Source organism: Sebastes umbrosus, chromosome 2 (assembly GCF_015220745.1).
Source record: "Sebastes umbrosus isolate fSebUmb1 chromosome 2, fSebUmb1.pri, whole genome shotgun sequence".
NCBI lineage: Eukaryota > Metazoa > Chordata > Actinopteri > Perciformes > Sebastidae > Sebastes > Sebastes umbrosus.
The window spans coordinates 33,281,914-33,303,831 of NC_051270.1; the positions used below are offsets into that span (position 1 = coordinate 33,281,914).

The 21,918-nt window shown below is 40.8% G+C and overlaps 1 protein-coding gene across 7 annotated transcripts in view; it reads left to right on the forward strand.

Annotated features, from left to right (window-relative positions):
• The first annotated feature begins 5,595 nt into the window (after positions 1-5,595).
• The window catches only part of gramd2aa (GRAM domain containing 2Aa), a 50,385-nt gene continuing 34,062 nt past the window's right edge, over positions 5,596-21,918 (forward strand). For 3 of the 7 annotated variants that reach the window (XM_037748565.1, XM_037748530.1, XM_037748538.1), the window contains exon 1: positions 5,597-5,874. In XM_037748565.1, coding sequence (XP_037604493.1) covers positions 5,735-5,874 — 140 coding nt within the window. In that variant the 5' untranslated portion in view covers positions 5,597-5,734. Of the gene's footprint in view, positions 5,875-18,287; positions 18,629-21,918 lie in introns of those variants that run through there. The other 4 variants (XM_037748521.1, XM_037748574.1, XM_037748556.1 and 1 more) reach the window with 4 other exon arrangements.

Genomic DNA, 21,918 nt, shown 5'->3' on the forward strand with positions numbered 1-21,918 from the left:
GAAAACATAGACAACTCCCAGACCGGACAACGCCTTGGTAGCGACCTGTCAATCACAAGGTAGCCCCGCCCTAAAGCATCCCCTGTTTTATGGTCTATTTGACTCTAAATAGGACCATAATTTACTAAATGAACATCATGCTGTATTGAAGAAGACTTGAAACTAGCGATTGAGACTATAAACTCATGTTTACAATGTTTACTGAGGTAATAAATCAAGTGAGAAGTAGGGTCATTTTCTCATAGACTTCTTTACAGTCAGACTTCTTTTTGCAACCAGAGGAGTCGCCCCCTGCTGGCTATTAGAAGCGAACTAACATTACAAACGTTTTTGTGACACGTCAAAAACAAATATAATTCCCGACAAAATACATTTCCTTCAAAACGTAATTCACAATGCAGTTTTGTTGTATGGGAACGTAATTTGTTTTGAAGACGAGGCTATTCCAAGCGTGTAGAAGAACCTCCGGTGGTGTGCGGGTGTATTCGTGCCACCAAATTTCAAATTGCCACTTTAACGTAAAAACACAAACGGTTCTCTCTAGAGTCAGTGTTTGGTTTGTCCGTTCCGGGCTACTGTAGAAACATGGCGGAACAACATGGTGGACTCCGTAAAAGAGGACCCGCTCCCTATGTAGACATGAAAACACGAAACTAAGAATAGTTTCAGGTGATTATACACTAATGAAACCATAATGAGTATTCCATTTCTGCTAATAGATTCCCCTAAATCCTACACACTGGTCCTTTAAATGTAAAGAAGGGTGAGCCAGTGAAAAGCTCGGAGCAAAAGCTTACATGGTTAAAACAAGTGAAATGGGACCTTGATCACGCACACATGATAGAAGTATGAAGGCTCAAAGTTCAGCTGAGAAGAAGCACGTTGCTCGAGGCTTTCTTCTGGATCTCAAACTGTAAATTCACTTTAACTCTACAGAAAAATCGACAGTCAACGCGGCCCATTCTACCAGAGGACCCTCTTGGCTTTAAATTACAGCTCTCTTGTACCTCAGGGGTTGGAAGTGAAATTCTATCCAGATGCTATTTGCATTGATTCAAGAGGGTGTCTGTTTATGGGTGAGTTTGTGCTCTGAGCTGGATGTGCTGCTGTAGTGGTTTCATTCATAAATGACAAATTGGCTCAGGAGAGGGACTTGTTAAAAGGTTTTATGCCACGACATGCTGTTGTGGGTTGTGAACAGTCTTTACGTTCCTCTAGAATATTGACCATGTTGACATAAAATTTAATTTCATTGATTTTTACACTTTTAATATTCCCATTGTCGTAGTTTTTTTCTCATTAAATACTGTATGTGATCAAAGCCACCAGTTAATCTCACGTCTAACACCCTCTGAAGTTGGACGCGGAGACGCGACTCACGATTAGGAAACTGCAGCAATTTCAATTTGAGGTTCTCGGACATTCCCAGTAAATAAGTTGCCAGTTTCTCGTCCCCAACGGAAGTTTGCAAGATGGTTTATCTTTTTGATTTTTTGCGCATTTTTAAAGAAGAATGGCTGACGTGAAAAAGCTGAATGTGGTGGTGTTTGACTTGTACTTAATCTGTAAGGGTAATCTAGGCAGCTGTGATGTTGTCATTAAAGTCAGTGGGTTTTAGTACCAGCAGACTGCATACAGTACATATAGTTTTATCAGACAATGGTTGTGACAAGTGCATTTGTTCTCTCTCTGAGAGTAGTAATGTTATCTCAGTAGTAAGCAAAGCCCAGTGAAAAATCATATATACTGAAGTGTATGAAAAGCCAGAAAAAGTAATGTTTGCTATCAACATATTGGAAAGTGCTTGGCTCCTGTATTTGTTTCATGGTGAAGAGTATATTTATTGGCCAGCAGTTGTCTCAATTGGTGCCTAGTTGAACATTCTTCTGTGAAAAACACGGAGACACTTGCTCGTTTGTCCTTCTCCCGACCCGACCCGCCTCGCCTACTGTCACACAACCCCACCCAAACCCCCAAACCCCCAGAGTACCAGTTGTGGTGCTTGCAAGGATGTTTACAATGTCTTCATTTTCTTTCTGTGTGAGCGATTCAGAACTCTTCACCCTCTCCTCCTTTCTCCCTCCCTTCAGGAGTTTGTGTAAAGTGTACATTACCATGGTTCTTTTTTATACAATACTCTGTAACTTGCCTTTGTAAATTTGGGCTGGAAAAAAATAAATCTTTTTATGAGACAATCTGTCCTGGGAACTGCTCAATGGCTTCTGCTCTGTGGATTAAGATAATATAATACTGTTAAATTATTCTAATTTCAGCTACCACTGAGCACTCCAGTATGTTTGTGCAGGTTTTATCTTCCGATTTGTTCTCACCTTCAGTAGGCAGAATGTTTTTGGCATCATTTGGTAAAAATTCCATAATAACCTTTCAGCATATTGTAATTCAAGTGTTCTGAGAGATAACTAGACTTCTGCACCTCCTCATGGCTCTGTTTTCAGGCTTTAGAAAAATCTATTTTGGCCAATCACAGGTCATTTCAGAGAGAGAGCATTCCTATTGGCTGTTCATTCAACGGAAGCAGCTGTCAAAGTTGTAAAGCTGTAAAATGAGAAAGTGTGCTCCGGCTGGTGGGCGGTGCTTGGTGTTTCCTCAGCTGATCTCAACATGGCTGCAGGGTCACAAACTTTCTCATTTTACAGCTAAACAGTACACTATAAGATGTTTCTGAAAACATTTGAGGAGAGAAATAGGCATTACAGCAACAGAATATTGATTCATATTTCATCAGCGCTGCCTAGTTTGACCGTTTAATCAGAGTTTGTGAGTGATTGACAGCTGCTCAGAGACGGCAGACTCCAGCTCGGCTCTAATTGTTTTTTTTCTTCCGGTCTGTGAAATATGGCAGATGCCATTAGGAGCACCGGAGGACACAAAGCCACATGATTTTTTTCAGATGTCTCATGCACTACTGTCAGGATATAGTGACCACTTTATAAAAATAACTTTTTTTAATCATATTTGCTCCAATTCTACCCACCGCTGCATTAAACCTGCTTTATAATAAATTAAAAAACACATGAAGATCTATTTTTTTTACGTTATGGGACGTTTAAAGTTTTTAGTTTAAAGTCACCAGAAATAAGTGTCCAACATTGCTTTTTTATTAATATTCCTTTCCTGGAGTAATCGAACATGATGATGCTGGAAATGCACTTTAGAATATGGAAGCTGCAGTGTGGCGTTTGGCCACAGGAGAGCAGTGTCTCTAAAGAGGCCACACAGTCTCAGCTGAAAACTGCTGACTAACTTCCTGTGGCTGACCAGGTTTGATTTAACACAATATACATGCTGTTTAATTCAATATACAGTATATGCTGTCGTTGCTGTTAAGGAAACACTTGTGCATCTTTATGAAATGTAAGATGTTTTTAATGTTTCTGTTTGAGGCAGTGTGTAGTCCTGAATCAAAAGAAAGTAGAATTGACAACTTTTGATAATCAACTAATTTCTTAAAGTCCCCTTTTTCTCAAAATTGTGTTTTATTGTTGTTAACTTCACTGTGCAGAGTCTGTTTTCACATTCATTTGCTGAAGGAGGAACATTTCTCTGTGCTCACCTTAAAGGTGCTCTGTGTCCTGTAAACAAACATGTTTACATTCAGTGTTTTCTCATCAAAACTCATTGTGTGTATCCTTGAGCTGGAGTACATTTAATTCCTCATAAGATATTTGCAAAGTTGTTTTTTAAAAAGCATTTTAAATCTAGCATTGTTTACATCCAGCTTGCAGCCTTCTGTTGCAAGGTGAGGTGCAGGAGAGCAAGGTGAAAAGTCACGAAGAGAAATCATCACACTGGCAGGTAAGTATGCTTGAAAAATAAGGCAGACTTTTATTTTCAGTCTGTAAAAATTCCATCAAACAAAGGAAAAACACATGGAGGGAAAATCATCCTCTGCATTCTGTTACACAGCTCACCACATGCCTGGTGCTGCTCTTTTTACCACTATCCTTTTTCAAACTCTACTTTCACACATGGTCATATAACCTAACAGCCCGCCTTTCCAGTTCAAACTGGCTTATCAGGCGAATGCTGCCATCAGCTCAGACTGGAGACACCTGCAGTAAGAACCTGGGAAATCAGAGCACACCTGATTACACTTGGAGCCACTCAGTCCCTGTCAGTCAATTAACCCCTTAACTACCCACATAAGGAAAAACAAAGATAACTGTGATCAACCCCACTTGGCTTTACCAAACAGTTACTGAGGGAGTTGTTGCTTCCTCACACCTTCTTCCTGTCCTTTGGTGGTGCATTGCAGCATATCTTGGCGTGTTATCGCCACCTGTTGGTCAGAGGAATAGCACACTGTAGCACTACTAGAGGTCACAGAACTCCACTGGGAGTTTAACAGTGGTGGAAAGTAACTAAGTACATTTACTCAAGTACTCTACTGAAGTACAATTTTGAGGTATTTGGACTTTAGTTGAGTATTTACATTTTCTGCTGCTTTGTACTTCTACTCCACTACATTTCAGAGGTAAATATTGTACTTTTAACTTCACTTATTTGATAACTTCAGCTACTTTCAAGACTCAGGTTAATAAATAAATTATAATATTATTGTATACATTCCCCTGGGATTATATATATAGCTCCACATTTAGCAGCAGCAACATTAAAGTGATGAACACATGAATGCATCAGTAATTATAATCCAGTTGGATAATATATATTATTCTGCATAATGACTACTTTTACTTTTGGTATTTTAAGTATATTTTGATGTTAATACTTTTGTACTTTTACTCGGGTAAAAATTTTAATGCAGGACTTTTACTTGTAACAGAGTATTTCCACACTGTGGTATTACTACCACAGTCCTTCTTCCATCACTGAACACGTATGTACTGTATCAGCAGGATTTTGTGCCAGTTCATATAATGGAGAAGGAGTAGATGTAATATTAAGAATGTGTAAGTAGTTTATTGATTTTTTGTGTCAGACAGATTATTATTCAGTATTTTTATATGTCTGGAGGGATCTTTTAGTCAATCGTGCAAAGATGCTGAATATTTGCTGGCAATAGCTTATCAAATATGAGGCTTTGCTGCTTTTTTCAGGTCGATACATCATTTTAAATTGAATATCTTTGAGTTTCAGACTGTTGATGAGACAAATTAAGCAATTTCAAGATCACTTTAAGGTCTGGAGAACTGCGGAGAGCATTTTCACTAATTTATGACTCTGTTTTTAGACTGAAGATTTGCCGCAGTAGATAGAACATTATCATTACTTGCATTAGCTGTGTTCGACCAGCTGTCAAACAGTCATCAGTTATCGTACACACTGTAGAAACTTTATCTGCGTCTGCTGTGGCATCCACTCCCATCAGTCAGTCAGGGTATTTTTAACTGGCCCTAATGCTGGTGAACTGAGAGCACGCTCTGTGCATTAGCATAATGCAACATCAGTGACAGGGAGCGATTACGCTGGGGATGATTTTGTTGAGTGTAAATGTGAAATCTGATTATCCTCGATGGGAGGAGGAGGAGGAGGAGGAGGAGGGCCAGAGAGGGAAGGAGAGGGAGGGAGGTTGGCTGGAGGAGAGACTCAGAGCGAAGGAGGGGTTAAGATAGCAATGTGCTGAGCCAATGGCTTTTGCACAGAGCAGCTGGCTGGCATCAGGACAGGACAGGCCGCTCAGAGGAAGGATACCTCGAGGACGGCTCTTCTCCGCTCGCTGTAGGACGCCGAGGGTGACTTCCAGGAGGTGTTCATGGGATGCACTATCTACGCAGCCAGCCCTAAGGCCCTGCCCGCCGACGAGGCCCCAGGCCAGGACAGATACTACCAGCTCCCCCAATACCGCCACCCTCATGGTAACTGCAGTCAGAGGATAGCAGCCGGCAGAGCCAGGTCAGTCAGCACCACACACACACACACACACACACACACACACACACACACACACACACACACACACACACACAGGAAGCACTCTGAGCGTTTGGCATGCTTGTCTTGAGTTACACTGACGAGGTGGATCCAGGTGATGCTCAGTCGATGGCCCTCGTTACATCTCAACCAATCACAGACGAGGAGACGTTTGAACTTGGCCACTGGATGGAAAAGATACTTTAATATCAGCAAAATGTCCCTCATCATTTGTTTTTTTTTTTACATTGATTACATATATCTAGAAAAAAATACTTAAAATGAAAAAATAAATAAAATTAAAATATGTTAATTAAATTATATATAAATATAAATAAGATAATTATACAAGGAGATATTTCACCCTGAAGTCAGCGAAATAAATGCAATAAATGTAATGTAATGTTACTCTGAAGTGATATCTACTGACTTTTTATTATTATTATTATTATTATTATTATTATGCAGTAGCTGTTAGGACATCCAACTTGAGTTTGCAATTTAAGTAATTTTTTTATATTTTATATTTTTGTTTCTGGGTATCAAATGGGTACATGCATATGGGGAAGACAAAACAAATGACGAATGAAAAACGGAAACCAAGTGAAGGGAATAAATCACTGCTAAGATGTGCGAGCATGCCAGCTCGCTGCATCTACATATCCTCTTTGTCAGCAGTTTGAGATATTTTATCATGACTTTCCAGACTTCTTCTCTTTTACATATTATAAAATATAGTTTTTGCGGTTGGTTACACCTGCAGTTTGGACTGATTGGAACTCTGTTTAAAGAACTGTGACCTTATTTGATGCCATCTGCCGACCTCTCATCCAATATTTGGAGAAGATAACAAACAGAGTCTAATGCTATTTGCAGGTTTTTATTATCAACATAATGTAGGATCCTTTGTTTTTATTTTAGGTGTCTATGTTGGTTGGGGTGGGCTTCTTTTATCTATTGTTCTTTCCTTCCCCTCTTTTCCTCTCCTGTGTTAAGAGAATGGTGTCTGCATTAGTTTTGTATATTCACTATTTATCTTTATATTGCAGTTGTATATTCACCAATAATTCGTACATTTGTATATTCGCTAATGATTTGTGCATACTGACTCCACTCTCAATAAAAATGTTTAAACAGCAACAAGAAAAACCCACAAAGAATCAGAATCAAAATCAGTTTTATTGGCCAATTATGTGAACACATCCCAGAAATTAGACTTTTTTTTGCTCTCAATGTACTTACACAGAAAAAGACATACAGCTAAAAACAAGGACAACAAAGCTGAACAAGGTAAACAAACATATTTGACGGTGATGATATTTACATGTTAAAGGTGCTCAATATGAAACTCAGACCATTTCTATTGCCTCCCCACGGCTCTCAACATGGCGACGGCTGAGCCGACAGCTAACGGTGCTAACAGCGGCAACACTGCTAACAGTGTTAACCTGAGGGGGAACCGGAGGGTGGGAGCTACGTTTCCTAAACGACGCAACGTCGGTCGGGACAGCGTTATCAGCTGTAACCGCCGTATAAGCGCAGTGCAAAGAGGCGGCCTTGAGCTACCCAGTGGGGCACGCTCACATGCACAAACATGCACTAAAAGGCACCGCATGGCCGGCCCCGGCTACGTAAACAAAGCACAGAGAAGCTCAGATTACAACACACACACACACAGAGAGAGTGACTTCATTCTCTGCTCAGGTAGACATTACTTCTCTATATCTTTACATAGCAAATATTTTGTTGCTGCTATATTAATGCTCTGAATATCGTATAGAGCACCTTTAAAAAAAAAACAAAAAAAAAACAGTGTATTTAAACTATAGGATATGCTTGTTTAAAATGGAGCAACTGTAACCTAACCTAATTTCCCCCCCGGGGATCAATAAAGTATTTCTAATCCTGATTGTGATCTGATATAGTTTACAGGAACAGTGGATGTTAGTGTTACAGTTTGTGTTTCATAGCTGACAGATGCTACTAATTGTCATTGTGAACTTAATACGACCCACTTTTGTAGCAGTGTTTGGATTGTAATTAAGTTGCACAACAGTTTAAACTCATTAAGGGGGATAGAATATTTTTCCGGCATCATGTAGATACTGAAGCTCATCCTGAGAATAACAGCCTCCTTGTCTTTTAACCTGAGAGACTGAACTCTCTTTAACATGACTGGTTGGAAAGTGGCTCAGCGTATTTATGAATGCTTGAATGTTTGTAGCTGTGAGGAGAGGACGGACTCGTAGTACTCACACTGCAGAGAGGACGGACTCGTAGTACTCACACTGCAGAGAGGACGGACTCGTAGTACTCACACTGCAGAGAGGACGGACTCGTAGTACTCATAATGCAGAGAGGACGGACTCGTAGTACTCATAATGCAGAGAGGACAGACTCGTAGTACTCATACTGCAGAGAGGACGGACTCGTAGTACTCACACTGCAGAGAGGACGGACTCGTAGTACTCACACTGCAGAGAGGACGGACTCGTAGTACTCACACTGCAGAGAGGACGGACTCGTAGTACTCATACTGCAGAGAAGACGGACTCGTAGTACTCATAATGCAGAGAGGACGGACTCGTAGTACTCATAATGCAGAGAGGACGGACTCGTAGTACTCATACTGCAGAGAGGACGGACTCGTAGTACTCATAATGCAGAGAGGACGGACTCGTAGTACTCACACTGCAGAGAGGACGGACTCGTAGTACTCATAATGCAGAGAGGACGGACTCGTAGTACTCACACTGCAGAGAGGACGGACTCGTAGTACTCACACTGCAGAGAGGACGGACTCGTAGTACTCATAATGCAGAGAGGACGGACTCGTAGTACTCACACTGCAGAGAGGACGGACTCGTAGTACTCATAATGCAGAGAGGACGGACTCGTAGTAATCATACTGCAGAGAGGACGGACTCGTAGTACTCATACTGCAGAGAGGACGGACTCGTGGTACTCATACTGCAGAGAGGACAAACTCGTGGTACTCATACTGCAGAGAGGACAAACTCGTAGTACTCATACTGCAGAAAGGACGGACCCGTGGTACTCATACTGCAGAAAGGACGGACTGGTAGTACTCATACTGCAGAGAGGACGGACCCGTGGTACTCATACTGCAGAGAGGACGGACCAGTAGTACTCAAACTGCAGAGAGGACGGACCAGTAGTACTCGTAATGCAGAGAGGACGGACTGGTAGTACTCGTAATGCAGAGAGGACGGACCAGTAGTACTCAAACTGCAGAGAGGACGGACTCGTGGTACTCATACTGCAGAGAGGACGGACCAGTAGTACTCAAACTGCAGAGAGGACGGACTCGTGGTACTCATACTGCAGAGAGGGCGGACTCGTGGTACTCATACTGCAGAGAGGACGGACTCGTGGTACTCATAATGCAGAGAGGGCGGACTCGTGGTACTCATACTGCAGAGAGGACGGACTGGTAGTACTCATACTGCAGAGAGGATGGACCCGTGGTACTCATACTGCAGAGAGGACGGACCAGTAGTACTCAAACTGCAGAGAGGACGGACCAGCAGTACTCGTAATGCAGAGAGGACGGACTGGTAGTACTCGTAATGCAGAGAGGACGGACTCGTAGTACTCATACTGCAGAGAGGACGGACTGGTAGTACTCATACTGTAGAGAGGACGGACTCGTGGTACTCATACTGTAGAGAGGACAGACATGTAGTGCTCATACTGTAGAGAGGACAGACTCGTAGTACTCATATTACAGAGAAGACTGCAGCTAGATTTCTTTATTATTTTTTCAGGTCAAGATTTTACGTGTAAAACATAAGATCAGTTTAAAAAATATGATGCATTCTTATAGATTAAACCACATAACAGTGTGGCGGTACTGAGTTCCCCAGACTTTAGTTGTTCAGTCAGAAGACTGAAAAACAGTTCCCATCCACATAATATAAAATAAAATGCCTTCTTAATAATAATAATGAACAAATGCCTCTTCGCTAATGAACAAATGCCTCTATATTAACAAACAATTAAGGAAACTGAAATATTGGTTTGTGTTTTTCCTTTTACCCTCCTTTAAAGTTTTCCCAAATAAAATACACTAAAAGAAATGGGTATAAAGGGTTTCATTGAAAATCAACAAATGAATAGAATACAAAAATACAGCCTGCAGGCGTTAGGCTATTGTAAGGCAAGCCAGATCGTTGCACAAATAGTACCTAAACGTCCCAGTGCAGGTAACCCAATTGGTTGGCACTTAACTTGTTTCCCCAACTAGGAGTCAACACTCTCAACAAACAAAACACAAAGATCACAGAATCCCAAAAGGGCCCAAAACAGACCAGAGTTTCTGGTAAAGCTGATAACACATGTTGCATTAAGTGAAGGAGAGATCAGAATGACACTGGGTGTGCAGTTTCCCTCCTCTTTTAAGCCCTACAGAAAGGGCGTCGTTACACCCTGATTGGCCAAGAGGGGAATGCACCAAGCTGCTCTCAACTATCATTTAAGAGCCAGTTCCCACACCCTGCGCAACAGGTGAACTGAATAACCCTCTAATCACTCAGCAACTCAACCAAAAAAACACCAGGGAAAAGGGAAACAACAGCAAACACCAGAGAATTGGCAGCTGCCACACTCCCTCCCCCATATAATAAACACCGCCTCCAAGGTGTTTTACACACATCCTTTAGACAGTTATTTACCTTTAATACAATGTCACAAAAAACCCATAAATTCATCCTCATCACTAGTGTCACTGTCAAAAATGCGCATGACCGCCTCTCTCTCCTGAGCCTCCACTTCAACAGAGGTTGGGCGACACTCCTTCAAATCACACACATTAACCACCCTTAGATCCTTTCCGGTGTCCTCACGCACAATCCTGTAATTCACAGGGCCTACCTGCTCAACAATGCGGTACGGACCAATCCATCGTGGGGCCAGTTTAGCTGTGTAATTTTTGGAAGCCTTGGAGACAGGATGGGCTTTCATCCAGACCCTATCCTTCATTTCATATGTGACATGTTGCCTGTTTTTGTTGTAGGTATGAGCCTGTTTCCTTTTTGCCTGTGCCAGATTGGACTCTACAAGAGCTTGGACATTTTTCAGAGCACGTGGGACCTGAGAAGAGGGCTCAAAAGCTCTGGCAAAAGGTCCCTTCAAAGATCCTCTAAGCAGCAACTCAGCTGGGGAAAAGCCGGTGGCTTCATTGACTGCGGAGTTCAGGGCAAAACGCAACTCCGGTATGAAACGATCCCAACTCTTATGCTTCTCTCCAACATACGAAGCTATCATGCTTTTTAGTGAGCGGTTAATACGCTCAGTCATGTTAGTCTGTGGATGATAGGCAGTTGTGAGTTTATGGACAACCCCCCAGCTATCACACAACTCTTTGAAAACCTCTGATGTGAACTGAGGTCCCCGATCTGATAAGACATGTTTTGGGACACCCCAACGTGTAAAGATGTCCTTCCGCAGATATTTGCTGATTGTGGAAGCAGTAGCATTACGTAAAGGAAACAACTCAACCCAACGACTATAATAATCTACCACAACAAGTAATTGGGTGTTTCCCAGGGAACTACGAGGCAGAGGGCCCATGAGGTCCAAACCAAGCATTTCCCATGGCTCCGTTACCTTTGTCTGCTGGAGCAAGCCAGCAGGCTTCCTGGACTCAGGTTTATATTTCTGGCAAATAGTACAAGATCTTACATATTCTGCGACATCTGTCCATATTTTCGGCCAGTATGCAACTTCACGAATCCTTTGCTGGGTCTTATATCGTCCAAAATGACCACTCAAAGGGTTATCGTGGTATGCATGCAAGACGACTGGATGAAGTGACTGTGGAACATATACCTGGTATAGGTCACCACAGTCAAGATGTTTGGTTTTCCTGTAAACCGTATCCTCCAAAATGACAAAACCGGAGTCTGCTTCACCGCCAGGTTTGTCATCAGTGAGCAGTGCCTGATATATTTTCTGGATGTCTGGATCACTCCTCTGGGCTTTCCAGACATCCTCATCAGTCAGAGGAAAAGGTACAAACTTCTCATCCCGTGTCAGGGAACGAGTGTACAATGCAAGGGAGGCCGGACCAGTGGCCCGCGACAGAGCATCCGGTGCGTTGTTCAACTTACCCTTACGATATTCAATCGTAAAAGAAAATTCCTGCAGACGCAGTGCCCAGCGTATAAGCCTGGAGCTAGCTTTATTGGTGTTAAAAACCCACAACAACGAAGAGTGGTCAGTGACAACAATGAAAGGTTTCCCTTCCAGATAGTGTCTCCATTTCTCCAGACTCCACACCACAGCCAGACATTCCCGTTCTGTCGTGGAGTAATTTTGCACTGACCTTGTTAGAGAGCGGCTGCCATAAGCGATAACCTCTTCTCTAGAGGAAGTGTTCGATCTCTGAGCCAAAACTGCTCCTAGACCTGTAGAACTTGCATCGGTGTAGACGACAAATGTGTTACACATATCAGGGTGACCAAGGACAGGAGGAGAGGTCAGATGGTCTTTAAGACATTGAAATGCCTTCTGACACTCCTCTGACCACTTAAACACGACTCCTTTCCTTTTCAACGCATTCAGGGGCTCCGCAATCATTGAAAAGTTAGGGACATAACGGTGGTACCATCCAGCCAGACCCAAAAACCTTTGAACTTCCTTGAGGTTTCTAGGCACAGGGTAGTCACAAAGTGCTTCTGTCTTTGCTGGATCTGCCTGCACTCCCTCCTTGCTCACTGCATGACCCAGGAATTTAAGCTCAGGACAACAGAAGTGGCATTTCTTAATATTAAGTGTAAGGCCAGCCTGCTGGAGGCAATCAAACACTCGCTGGACGTCATGAAAGTGATTCTGGACGTCTTTGGAATAGATTATGATGTCATCCAAGTACACCATACAGCACTCTACTAGGCAGCTCCTCAGCACTTGAGTCATTAGCCTTTGGAAGGTAGCTGGAGCTCCCTTCAAGCCGAAAGGCATAACCCGAAAATGGAATAATCCAAAACATGTGACGAATGCCGTGAGGTGCTGGCTTTCCGGGTCCATTTCTACCCGCCAATAACCACTGTTGAGATCTAAGGTGGTGAACACAGCTGAACTTGCCAGAGATTCAAGTATCTCAGAAATCGTTGGTAGAGGATAGGCATCTCCCTCGCTACGTTCATTAACACGGCGGAGATCAACACAAAATCGGGGTGTTCCACCATCTTTTCTAGGCACCACTACAATCGGGGATGCCCATGGTGAATGGGAAGGTACAATGATACCCTGTTGAAGCATCTCTTCGATCTGCTCCTTAACCATCTTACGCTTTTGTAGGGGTAATCGATAGGGGCGCTGGGTAACCACAACATCACTGTTTAATTTGATTTTATGTTTCAGCACAGAGGTACGGCCTAAAGTGGTGGTGCAGACCCGCGGGTTGTTTAGCAAGAGTTGGTACAATTTCTCAGCCTCCCTCCCTGTTAAACCACTGTCTGCAACAGCAGTATGGAGCAGACTGGGTAAGTCATCACCTTTAGGAATACAAGCTAGGTTACACCAGTCATCACTAACAGCAGGCAAGAGCGGTAATGTAGGTGGTAAGGTAGTATACAAAGCAACACTGCTCACACTCAGAACACCCCAACCATCGCTAGGGCACAGGACAGGCTGGAAAGGGAAAACCCTGGTGGTGTCATCACCAGCAAAAGAGTATACCTTGTCCCGGACGTTGACCTGGAGCCCACTCATGCTCATAAAATCTAAACCAAGAACTAATGGATACACCAACACATCTGCATCCAGTACTGCAGTGGGTACGAACCAACTGTTACCATGCATGCTGAACTCCAGCACTTTACATCAAATAGGATTTGCTTGCTGGCCATTCGCAAGATACATTGGTCCACCCTGCCATGATACAAGGGACTCATTGGGGCCTTTGATCTTATTCCACAGACTCACATGTAATAAAGTGTAAGTAGCACCTGTGTCCACAAGCGCTTTCCCATGACGCTGATGTACCGTGATGGGCACAACCAACTGTTTTAGACTAGTGGGCGGGTGAGATGGAGATCCCACCACACTAGTAGACTTTTGCTTCTGGCAGTTCTTGGCTGCAAGCTGACTAGCAACAGTAGCCATGGAACCTTTTTTACTGGACTCTGAAGTCTGTTTTGACTCTGACTTTTGCTGTCTACTGTATTTTGAGCTACCTGGGAAGACATGAAACTGAGGGCAGAACCCTGGTGCATGCTCACCATGGCAACACCAACACAAAACCATTTCAGGTCTCTTTATAACCTTCTTTTCAGTTGTACCATTAGCTTTGTGAGATTCATTCAGAATTCTCCTGTACCTTTTCTGGTTTTCATAATCTACTTCTATTTGACTCCCAATGCGGATCATCTCATCTATGGAGGTAACCCGACCACGGAGCTGACATGCCAGAAAGGGATTCATAGCCTTCAATATTCTTTTTAAAATCTCATCATCTGTGGCCGAAGAGTGCCAACGTTTGATAAGTGCTTGAAAGGAGAAAACAAAGTCTCGTAGTGACTCATTTCTTCCTTGCACCCTGGTTCGAATCTGTTCTTCCAGAACATCAACATAGTCCTCGGGAAGAAAAGATGATAGGAAAGCTCTCTGAAATTCCTCCCATGAATGGATTTTCTCCCTAACAGTCTCCCACCAATCACGTGCAGAACCATGCAATACACTTCTCATGGTCGCTAGGATCTCACCATGGGTAAGTGGTTTCAGAGACAGGAAGTCACTGCATCTTTGCAAATACACCAAAGGATCTTTCTCATCCTGAGGCCCGCCATAGCAAGGGAAAAACATCTTAATTGGAAGTTTGCCATCAGTCACTCTACAACCATCATCCTGGAAAATTTCACCCTTAGGAGCAGCAGCTCCTGAGCAATCTGAAGGAACTCCCACAGGTGCGGAGGTAGGCAACAAAACCACATTTTTAACAACTGGAGAAACAGGATATGTGTGTGCTTGAGACGAAACTGCAACAGGTGTGACTGCTTCTTTAAGGACCCATTCCTCTCGCTTATGTATTGAATTGACCTGAGAATTGAGTGCACACTGTTGACGCACAAGAGACTCAAGGGTAGCCTGCACTGAACCCATCTGCTGTTGCAATGTATGCACCTCGGTCACCAGAAGTTGTACATCCTTGTTTTCAGTGACCGCGGATGTAATGGAGGTCATCAAGTTTTGACGGTCAGTAATCAGGAACTCTTGGAACTCAGACTGTGTTTGTTGTGCATTCCACTGAATGGCATTTATGCACTTTGAACCAAAATCCCTTACTTCTGCGAGCAAATGGTTACTTGCTTTCTCCACCACATTTGTTATGAGAGTAGTACACATTTTTAGAGCTTTATCGATGGGTATGCCCTTTGAAATGTTTGACAGCCACTCATGCTGCCAATCCACTGTATTTTTAAACACAAGTTTCATCGACTCTACAGCATTAGCAAAAATGACTAAATCCGAATCTGAGTGTTCCTGGGTGGGAGGAGCTACAGGAACTTGGGATGAAGGCGGAAGTAATAAGCCCTCTAAAGCCAAAAGAGGATGAGTGTCCACAGACAATTGTGGTTCTACTGGAGCATCTACCCATCCCTCTTCATCATCATCATCATCATCATCATCCAGTAAGTGCACCTCCTGCCCAACTACAGGCATATCCAAGCTAACATTTAAAGAAAGCTCGGATTCCAATTCCGCAAGCGACGGTTCCAATGCGGTCATTGTAATGTCTGGATCTTCCCAAGACATGTTGGATAGTCACTAGTAATTATTTGGACTAATAGTCAAGCTACACTCCAAATACACATTTCAGAAATATACACTCAAATACACTTGCTAAATAGATATCAGAAGATGGGACACAAAACTAAATCTCTTTATTGAAAGATTATGCTTTGTGTTACGTGTCCCTTCGTGGTTGCCAATTATGTGGCGGTACTGAGTTCCCCAGACTTTAGTTGTTCAGTCAGAAGACTGAAAAACAGTTCCCATCCACATAATATAAAATAAAATGCCTTCTTAATAATAATAATGAACAAATGCCTCTTCGCTAATGAACAAATGCCTCTATATTAACAAACAATTAAGGAAACTGAAATATTGGTTTGTGTTTTTCCTTTTACCCTCCTTTAAAGTTTTCCCAAATAAAATACACTAAAAGAAATGGGTATAAAGGGTTTCATTGAAAATCAACAAATGAATAGAATACAAAAATACAGCCTGCAGGCGTTAGGCTATTGTAAGGCAAGCCAGCTGTTGCACAAATAGCACCTAATCGTCCCAGTGCAGGTAACCTAATTGGTTGGCACTTAACTTGTTTCCCCAACTAGGAGTCAACACTCTCAACAAACAAAACACAAAGATCACAGAATCCCAAAAGGGCCCAAAACAGACCAGAGTTTCTGGTAAAGCTGATAACACATGTTGCATTGAGTGAAGGCGAGATCAGAATGACACTGGGTGTGCAGTTTCCCTCCTCTTTTAAGCCCTACAGAAAGGGCGTCGTTACACCCTGATTGGCCAAGAGGGGAATGCACCAAGCTGCTCTCAACTATCATTTAAGAGCCAGTCCCCACACCCTGCGCAACAGGTGAACTGAATAACCCTCTAATCACTCAGCAACTCAACCAAAAAAACACCAGGGAAAAGGGAAACAACAGCAAACACCAGAGAATTGGCAGCTGCCACAACAGCATATTTAGTAGTTAAAATGATCTCTACCTTGACAACATTAAAATGCTGCTTACATGAATGCATCAATAATAATATTCCAATAATATATATATATATATAATCTAGGAGGATATAAGGAGTACTTTTACTGTTGTTACTTTAATTATTTTTTGTTAACTTTGTAGGTCATCTAATTGTGTGTTAACAACATTCATCAGTCAATGCATCATATGGATTATTGACCATTAACACCATAACAGATACTGAGACATTGCCTTAATATCTTTACACTTTTTAGAGATAAAATGCTTCACAAAGCCCCAGACTTCAAGTGTATATGTTAAAAATATGTATAGGGCTATGTACCACCAGTGGTGGAAGTACATTTACTGAAGTACTGTACTGCAATTTTTCTACTCTACATTTATTTGATAACTATAGTCAGTTACCAGTACTTTGCAAATTCAGATTAATAATACAAAATATAATCAACAAATATATTATGATGTATAGATCAGCCCCACCCTTACACATTAATGCATCAATAATTATAAGACAATAATATGATATAAATTATTCTGAAATGGGCCATTCTGCATAATGAGTACTTTTTTTTATCCTAATACCCGTAGTGGTGGAATGTAAGTACACTTACTGTACAATTGTACTTGAAGTACAATTTTGACATCCTAGTAGGCCTACTTTAAGTATTTCTATTTTGTGGTACTTTATACTTCTACTGGACTACATTTCAGAGGGAAATGTACTATTTACTCCCACTACATTTATTTGACACTTATAGTTACTTTTTACATTAAAGAAACATATACTATGATTATATAAAATATGATGCAGCACTATACTACTAAATTAGTAGTACTAATATACCCAGTAGTATACAAAGCATCAGTCTCCACATTGACAAACAACAACATTAAAATGCTCTTACATGTATTCATTAGTGATATATATATATAAATATATATGTATGTATATATATAAACAGACTAATATATTGTTTATTTGTTTTGCACAATTTAAGACTATACAACATAACAAAAAAAAAAATTAATAATATATAGTGCAGGAAGAGGCAAAAAACCCACTGGGCTTATCTGAAGCCTCCACCTAGAGACAAGATTAATATAAAGAAATAATATGACTACATAATAGTGATAACAAACAATTAGGACAAGAGATCTATAATAACAACAATAACAATACTGTAAATATATAAAAAAAGACGTGTGTGTGTGTGTGTGTGAGTGTGTGTGTTGCATGGAAGTGTATGGTTAGTGTTTGTGAGGAGGATATTGATTTAAATATCTATAAAAACTTCTTCAAACAACATTGAGTGGGAAAAAAATATATATATATATTATATATATATATAGTATATATATATATATATAAATAATATAACACTTTGAAAGGAGCCATTCTGCATAATGAGTAGCTTCCTTTTTTTACTTTTAATACATTATTTTGCTGATAATACTTCAGTAACATGCATGACTTTAACTTGTAATTGAGTATTTTTATGTTATAGTATTTCTACTTGTACCTCAGTAACAGATCTGAGTACTTCCTCCAACACTAGTACTTTAGTGAAACAGCTGCTAATGGGAGAATAGCGTCACTATTGTAATAAGTCAACCTATAGGATTGGACAGTGTGTGGCTGGTAGACAGCAGAGCGGCGGTGTAAGCCGGCTGTAGTTGTAGGTTGTAGTTGTAGGTGAGCTCAGCCTCTCAGCTCTCAGCTCACTCAGGACTCACCGGCTCACTGAGAGGAGGTCACGGCTCTCTCTCTTTCAGGGTTTAGCGCCCAAACTGGAGTGTTTCTTGTCAGGTTTTCGTTTATAAACTACGTGAAATGATTTGACCGAGAAATGAAGCACAGCCCGGACGAGTTTCGTGGAGCTACGAGGCGACAAACCGGCGGAAAGAGTCTCGGTGTCTGGTGAAGCTACAGGTAGGAGCCGTTAACCGGGGAGACGAGCTACAAGCTAGCCAGCGGAGGAGAGCGGCTTCCGGTGAGGATTTCAAAATAAAAGCAACAGTGACCAAATAGCAATTAGATAGCAGGATAGGCATGGAAATGTAATTTTAATCAGTGAGTAGTGATGTCTTGTTGTGTATTCAAACCAAGTGTTAGCATGATTTGGGTTCATACTGAAAGTCAGTGAGTGATGTGGAATAATTATCAGTAATTAATTTTACCTATATAATATGTAATGCTATATAATAATTATCAGTAATTAATTGTACCTATATAATATGTAATGCTATATAATAATAATTATCAGTAATTAATTTTACCTATATAATATATCATGTTATATAATAATAATTATCAGTAATTAATTTTACCTATATAATATGTAATGCTATATAATAATTATCAGTAATTAATTTTACCTATATAATATGTAATGCTATATAATAATAATTATCAGTAATTAATTTTACCTGAAGAGAAGTGTGTAATTTCTCCTGTTAATCATTTAATTATGATATGATTATAATTCAACATCAATCATCATTTATTGCCCCTTATGCCCTATAGACTACATTTATTAGAAAAAAGTTAATACTTTTCCGCTTTTATTTTGAAGAATCGCTTCATTTCCGCTTCTGAACCTGGCTTCTTTTGGCAAACTTGACATGTGTTTCTGTTTTTATTATTATAAAAGGCAGAGTTTATTCTAAAAGTGCAAGTGCCATAGATGTATATACATTTCAGGAATAAAATGTGTATGTAGTCATATTTAAATTAATCATTTAAAGTGGAAAATGTGAGTAAAATATGATGTCCAGTTGACAGTGAGAAGACAGTAGCCTATAATAGGCATCAGTCTGTAATTTTACTTCAACTAAAAGTGTTATAGGTATCTGTTACTTCCCAATAGAAGTATTATATTTTTTTAAAAATAGACAAATTACTTTATACTTTAACAAAACACTTAACAAGAAATTGTTTTTGTTATTTTCCAAAACTATTCCTCCATTAAATCCCTTTTGGATTTCACACAAGCCTAATTATTGTGCTCCATATAGTTTCCAGTAAGAGGAACATTTGGTGCCTTGTGCTGTCTTAACAACACACTTCTGTCATCAAAGGCTGTTTTGAGGTGCTGCACAATGGAGAGGTTATTTCAGGAGGTCTCAAGCAGTGAGGAGGGCAGAGTCCACAGGCTGAACTTCTGTTGCTGCTTCATACACTGACTGTGTCTGGGAAGTACCAGAGGACCAAATTAAGTCAATACACAGCAATAAGGACAAAAAATCCAGGGACAACTGGTAGTACAGGGAAAAAAGAAAATCATAATGATGCCAAATGATGCCACAAAGCTCTGATATAGTCATCTTTTCCCTTTTCAGATTTATTTTGGATTTATGTAAGCACACATTTGTCTAAGTTTTACTGCTCCTAAGACCACAGACAACTTTAATTTTAGAATAATAATAATAATAAGACAAACTCACATTCAGCTTTTCAGATGAATCAAACATTTTGCTTCTACACTGTAAACAAAGCAGACCACATTTCTTACAAAGCTGTGTGCCTGCTGTCTTGCTAAGGAGAAGTCTCCTTAATAATAATAATAATAATAATAGACTTTATTTAGAGCTGTCCCGAATACCATTTTTTGGGCTTCGAAGCTTCAGTGAGAAATATTCGAAGGTATTCGTAGCTTTGTGGAGCAGCGTTTCACTGCCTGGTACAGGGCCGCTGCCAAACTATTGTACAAACACCTCTACACACAACAAACAGCAATATCCGTTTGAGAATAACTAATAATAATTAATGTTACATATGATTATTACACGGCTTTGTTGAATACTTGATTCTGATTGGTCAATCACGGCGTTCTACGGTCTGTTATTTCTTTATAGCAGACTGTTGCTATGTAGAACAGACTGTTGCTATGGGCACAGTTCTGATGTTGGTAAGTAGCCGTGTAATAAGCGGGATAATGTACAGCTAGTCGGTCATTGTTGTGAAATAAACCCCTTCAATGAAGATCCCTTTGTGTCGGGGTCCACCCCTCCGCTCTGTGTCGGGGTGCGGCATGATGTCGGGGTTTATTTCACAACAGTGACCGGAACCCCGTACATTATCCCTTACATAATGATTAATGTTGTGGATTCATACATTATTATTACATATTTGTATATAAAAAGATTTTTAAAAAACGGAGCATTCGTTTAGTGATTTGGAGATCAAATACCTTGGCCACGGTTGAAGCTTTGAAGCTTCAAAGCATTCGGGTCAGCCCTATTTATATAGCAACTTTCCACAACAATGTTTACAAGGTGCTTTACAGGGTGAAACCAACAACAACAATGGAATCATAAAAACAAATAAGAACAATAGCACTATCCATAAAACAATAATTAAAATCAAGCAATACGACATAAAACATAGTAAAACATAATTAAAACAATAAAATAAATGGTGTGGGAAGGTAGAATCACAGGACCGCTAGACTATAAAAGTGTGTATTAAGAAGAGTCTTAACGAACAGATAGACTTAGTCATCCTAATCTCCTCGAAGGTTGTTCCAAAGTCTGAAGGCAGATTTAGCAATCCCGTACATAAAAACATGAAGCTCTATATTAATTAGTGTTTCTTTTAACTCATTTATTTGCCACAGTACTTGGCAGATCTTGGGAAAGCCATTGGCTGACGAGAACAACAACGGTGCTAGAGGGAAACGAGCAGCCGGAGGCAAAGCGAGTGCAGTGATTCAACAATCCTAGTGACTAGCAACCTTAACAAGATTACCGTTGATTGGATTGGAGGATGTCTTGTGACGGAACAAAATGTTTGTCTCCTGAGTCAGAAAAAGGACATGGAGGAGGAGAGGCAGGGAGTTCTCAATTAACATTCAAAGGTTTGAAAGGCCATGAAGGCAGTTCATTTGTAGTTTAACATACCAACCTCTCTGTTCTAATATAAAGTTATTGTTTACTTGATTGTTTTGGAAAACAATGACAGTGCTAACATGGTGTGTTTTACATACATGTGTGTATTGTCTTGGGGGAAATGCAGTGTTTCTTTAAGGCAAATGTAAATCCTGCGTCCTCAGCGCGTTAGGACTGTTTAGATGAGTCCTGCTGCTGAAAAACAGATTAACATTCCTGTTTATTTAGATAGCATACGACTCTAAGTTTTTCCACATCACTCCACTTCTCCTGCTACACTGAGACCTTGTTTCAGTTCTCTGGTGTCAGTCTACACGGTAGTGAAGGGAACTGCTCCTTTACACCGCCGAGCTAAGGTCAAACCAGCAGCATAACCAATGGCTTCCCCGAAAGG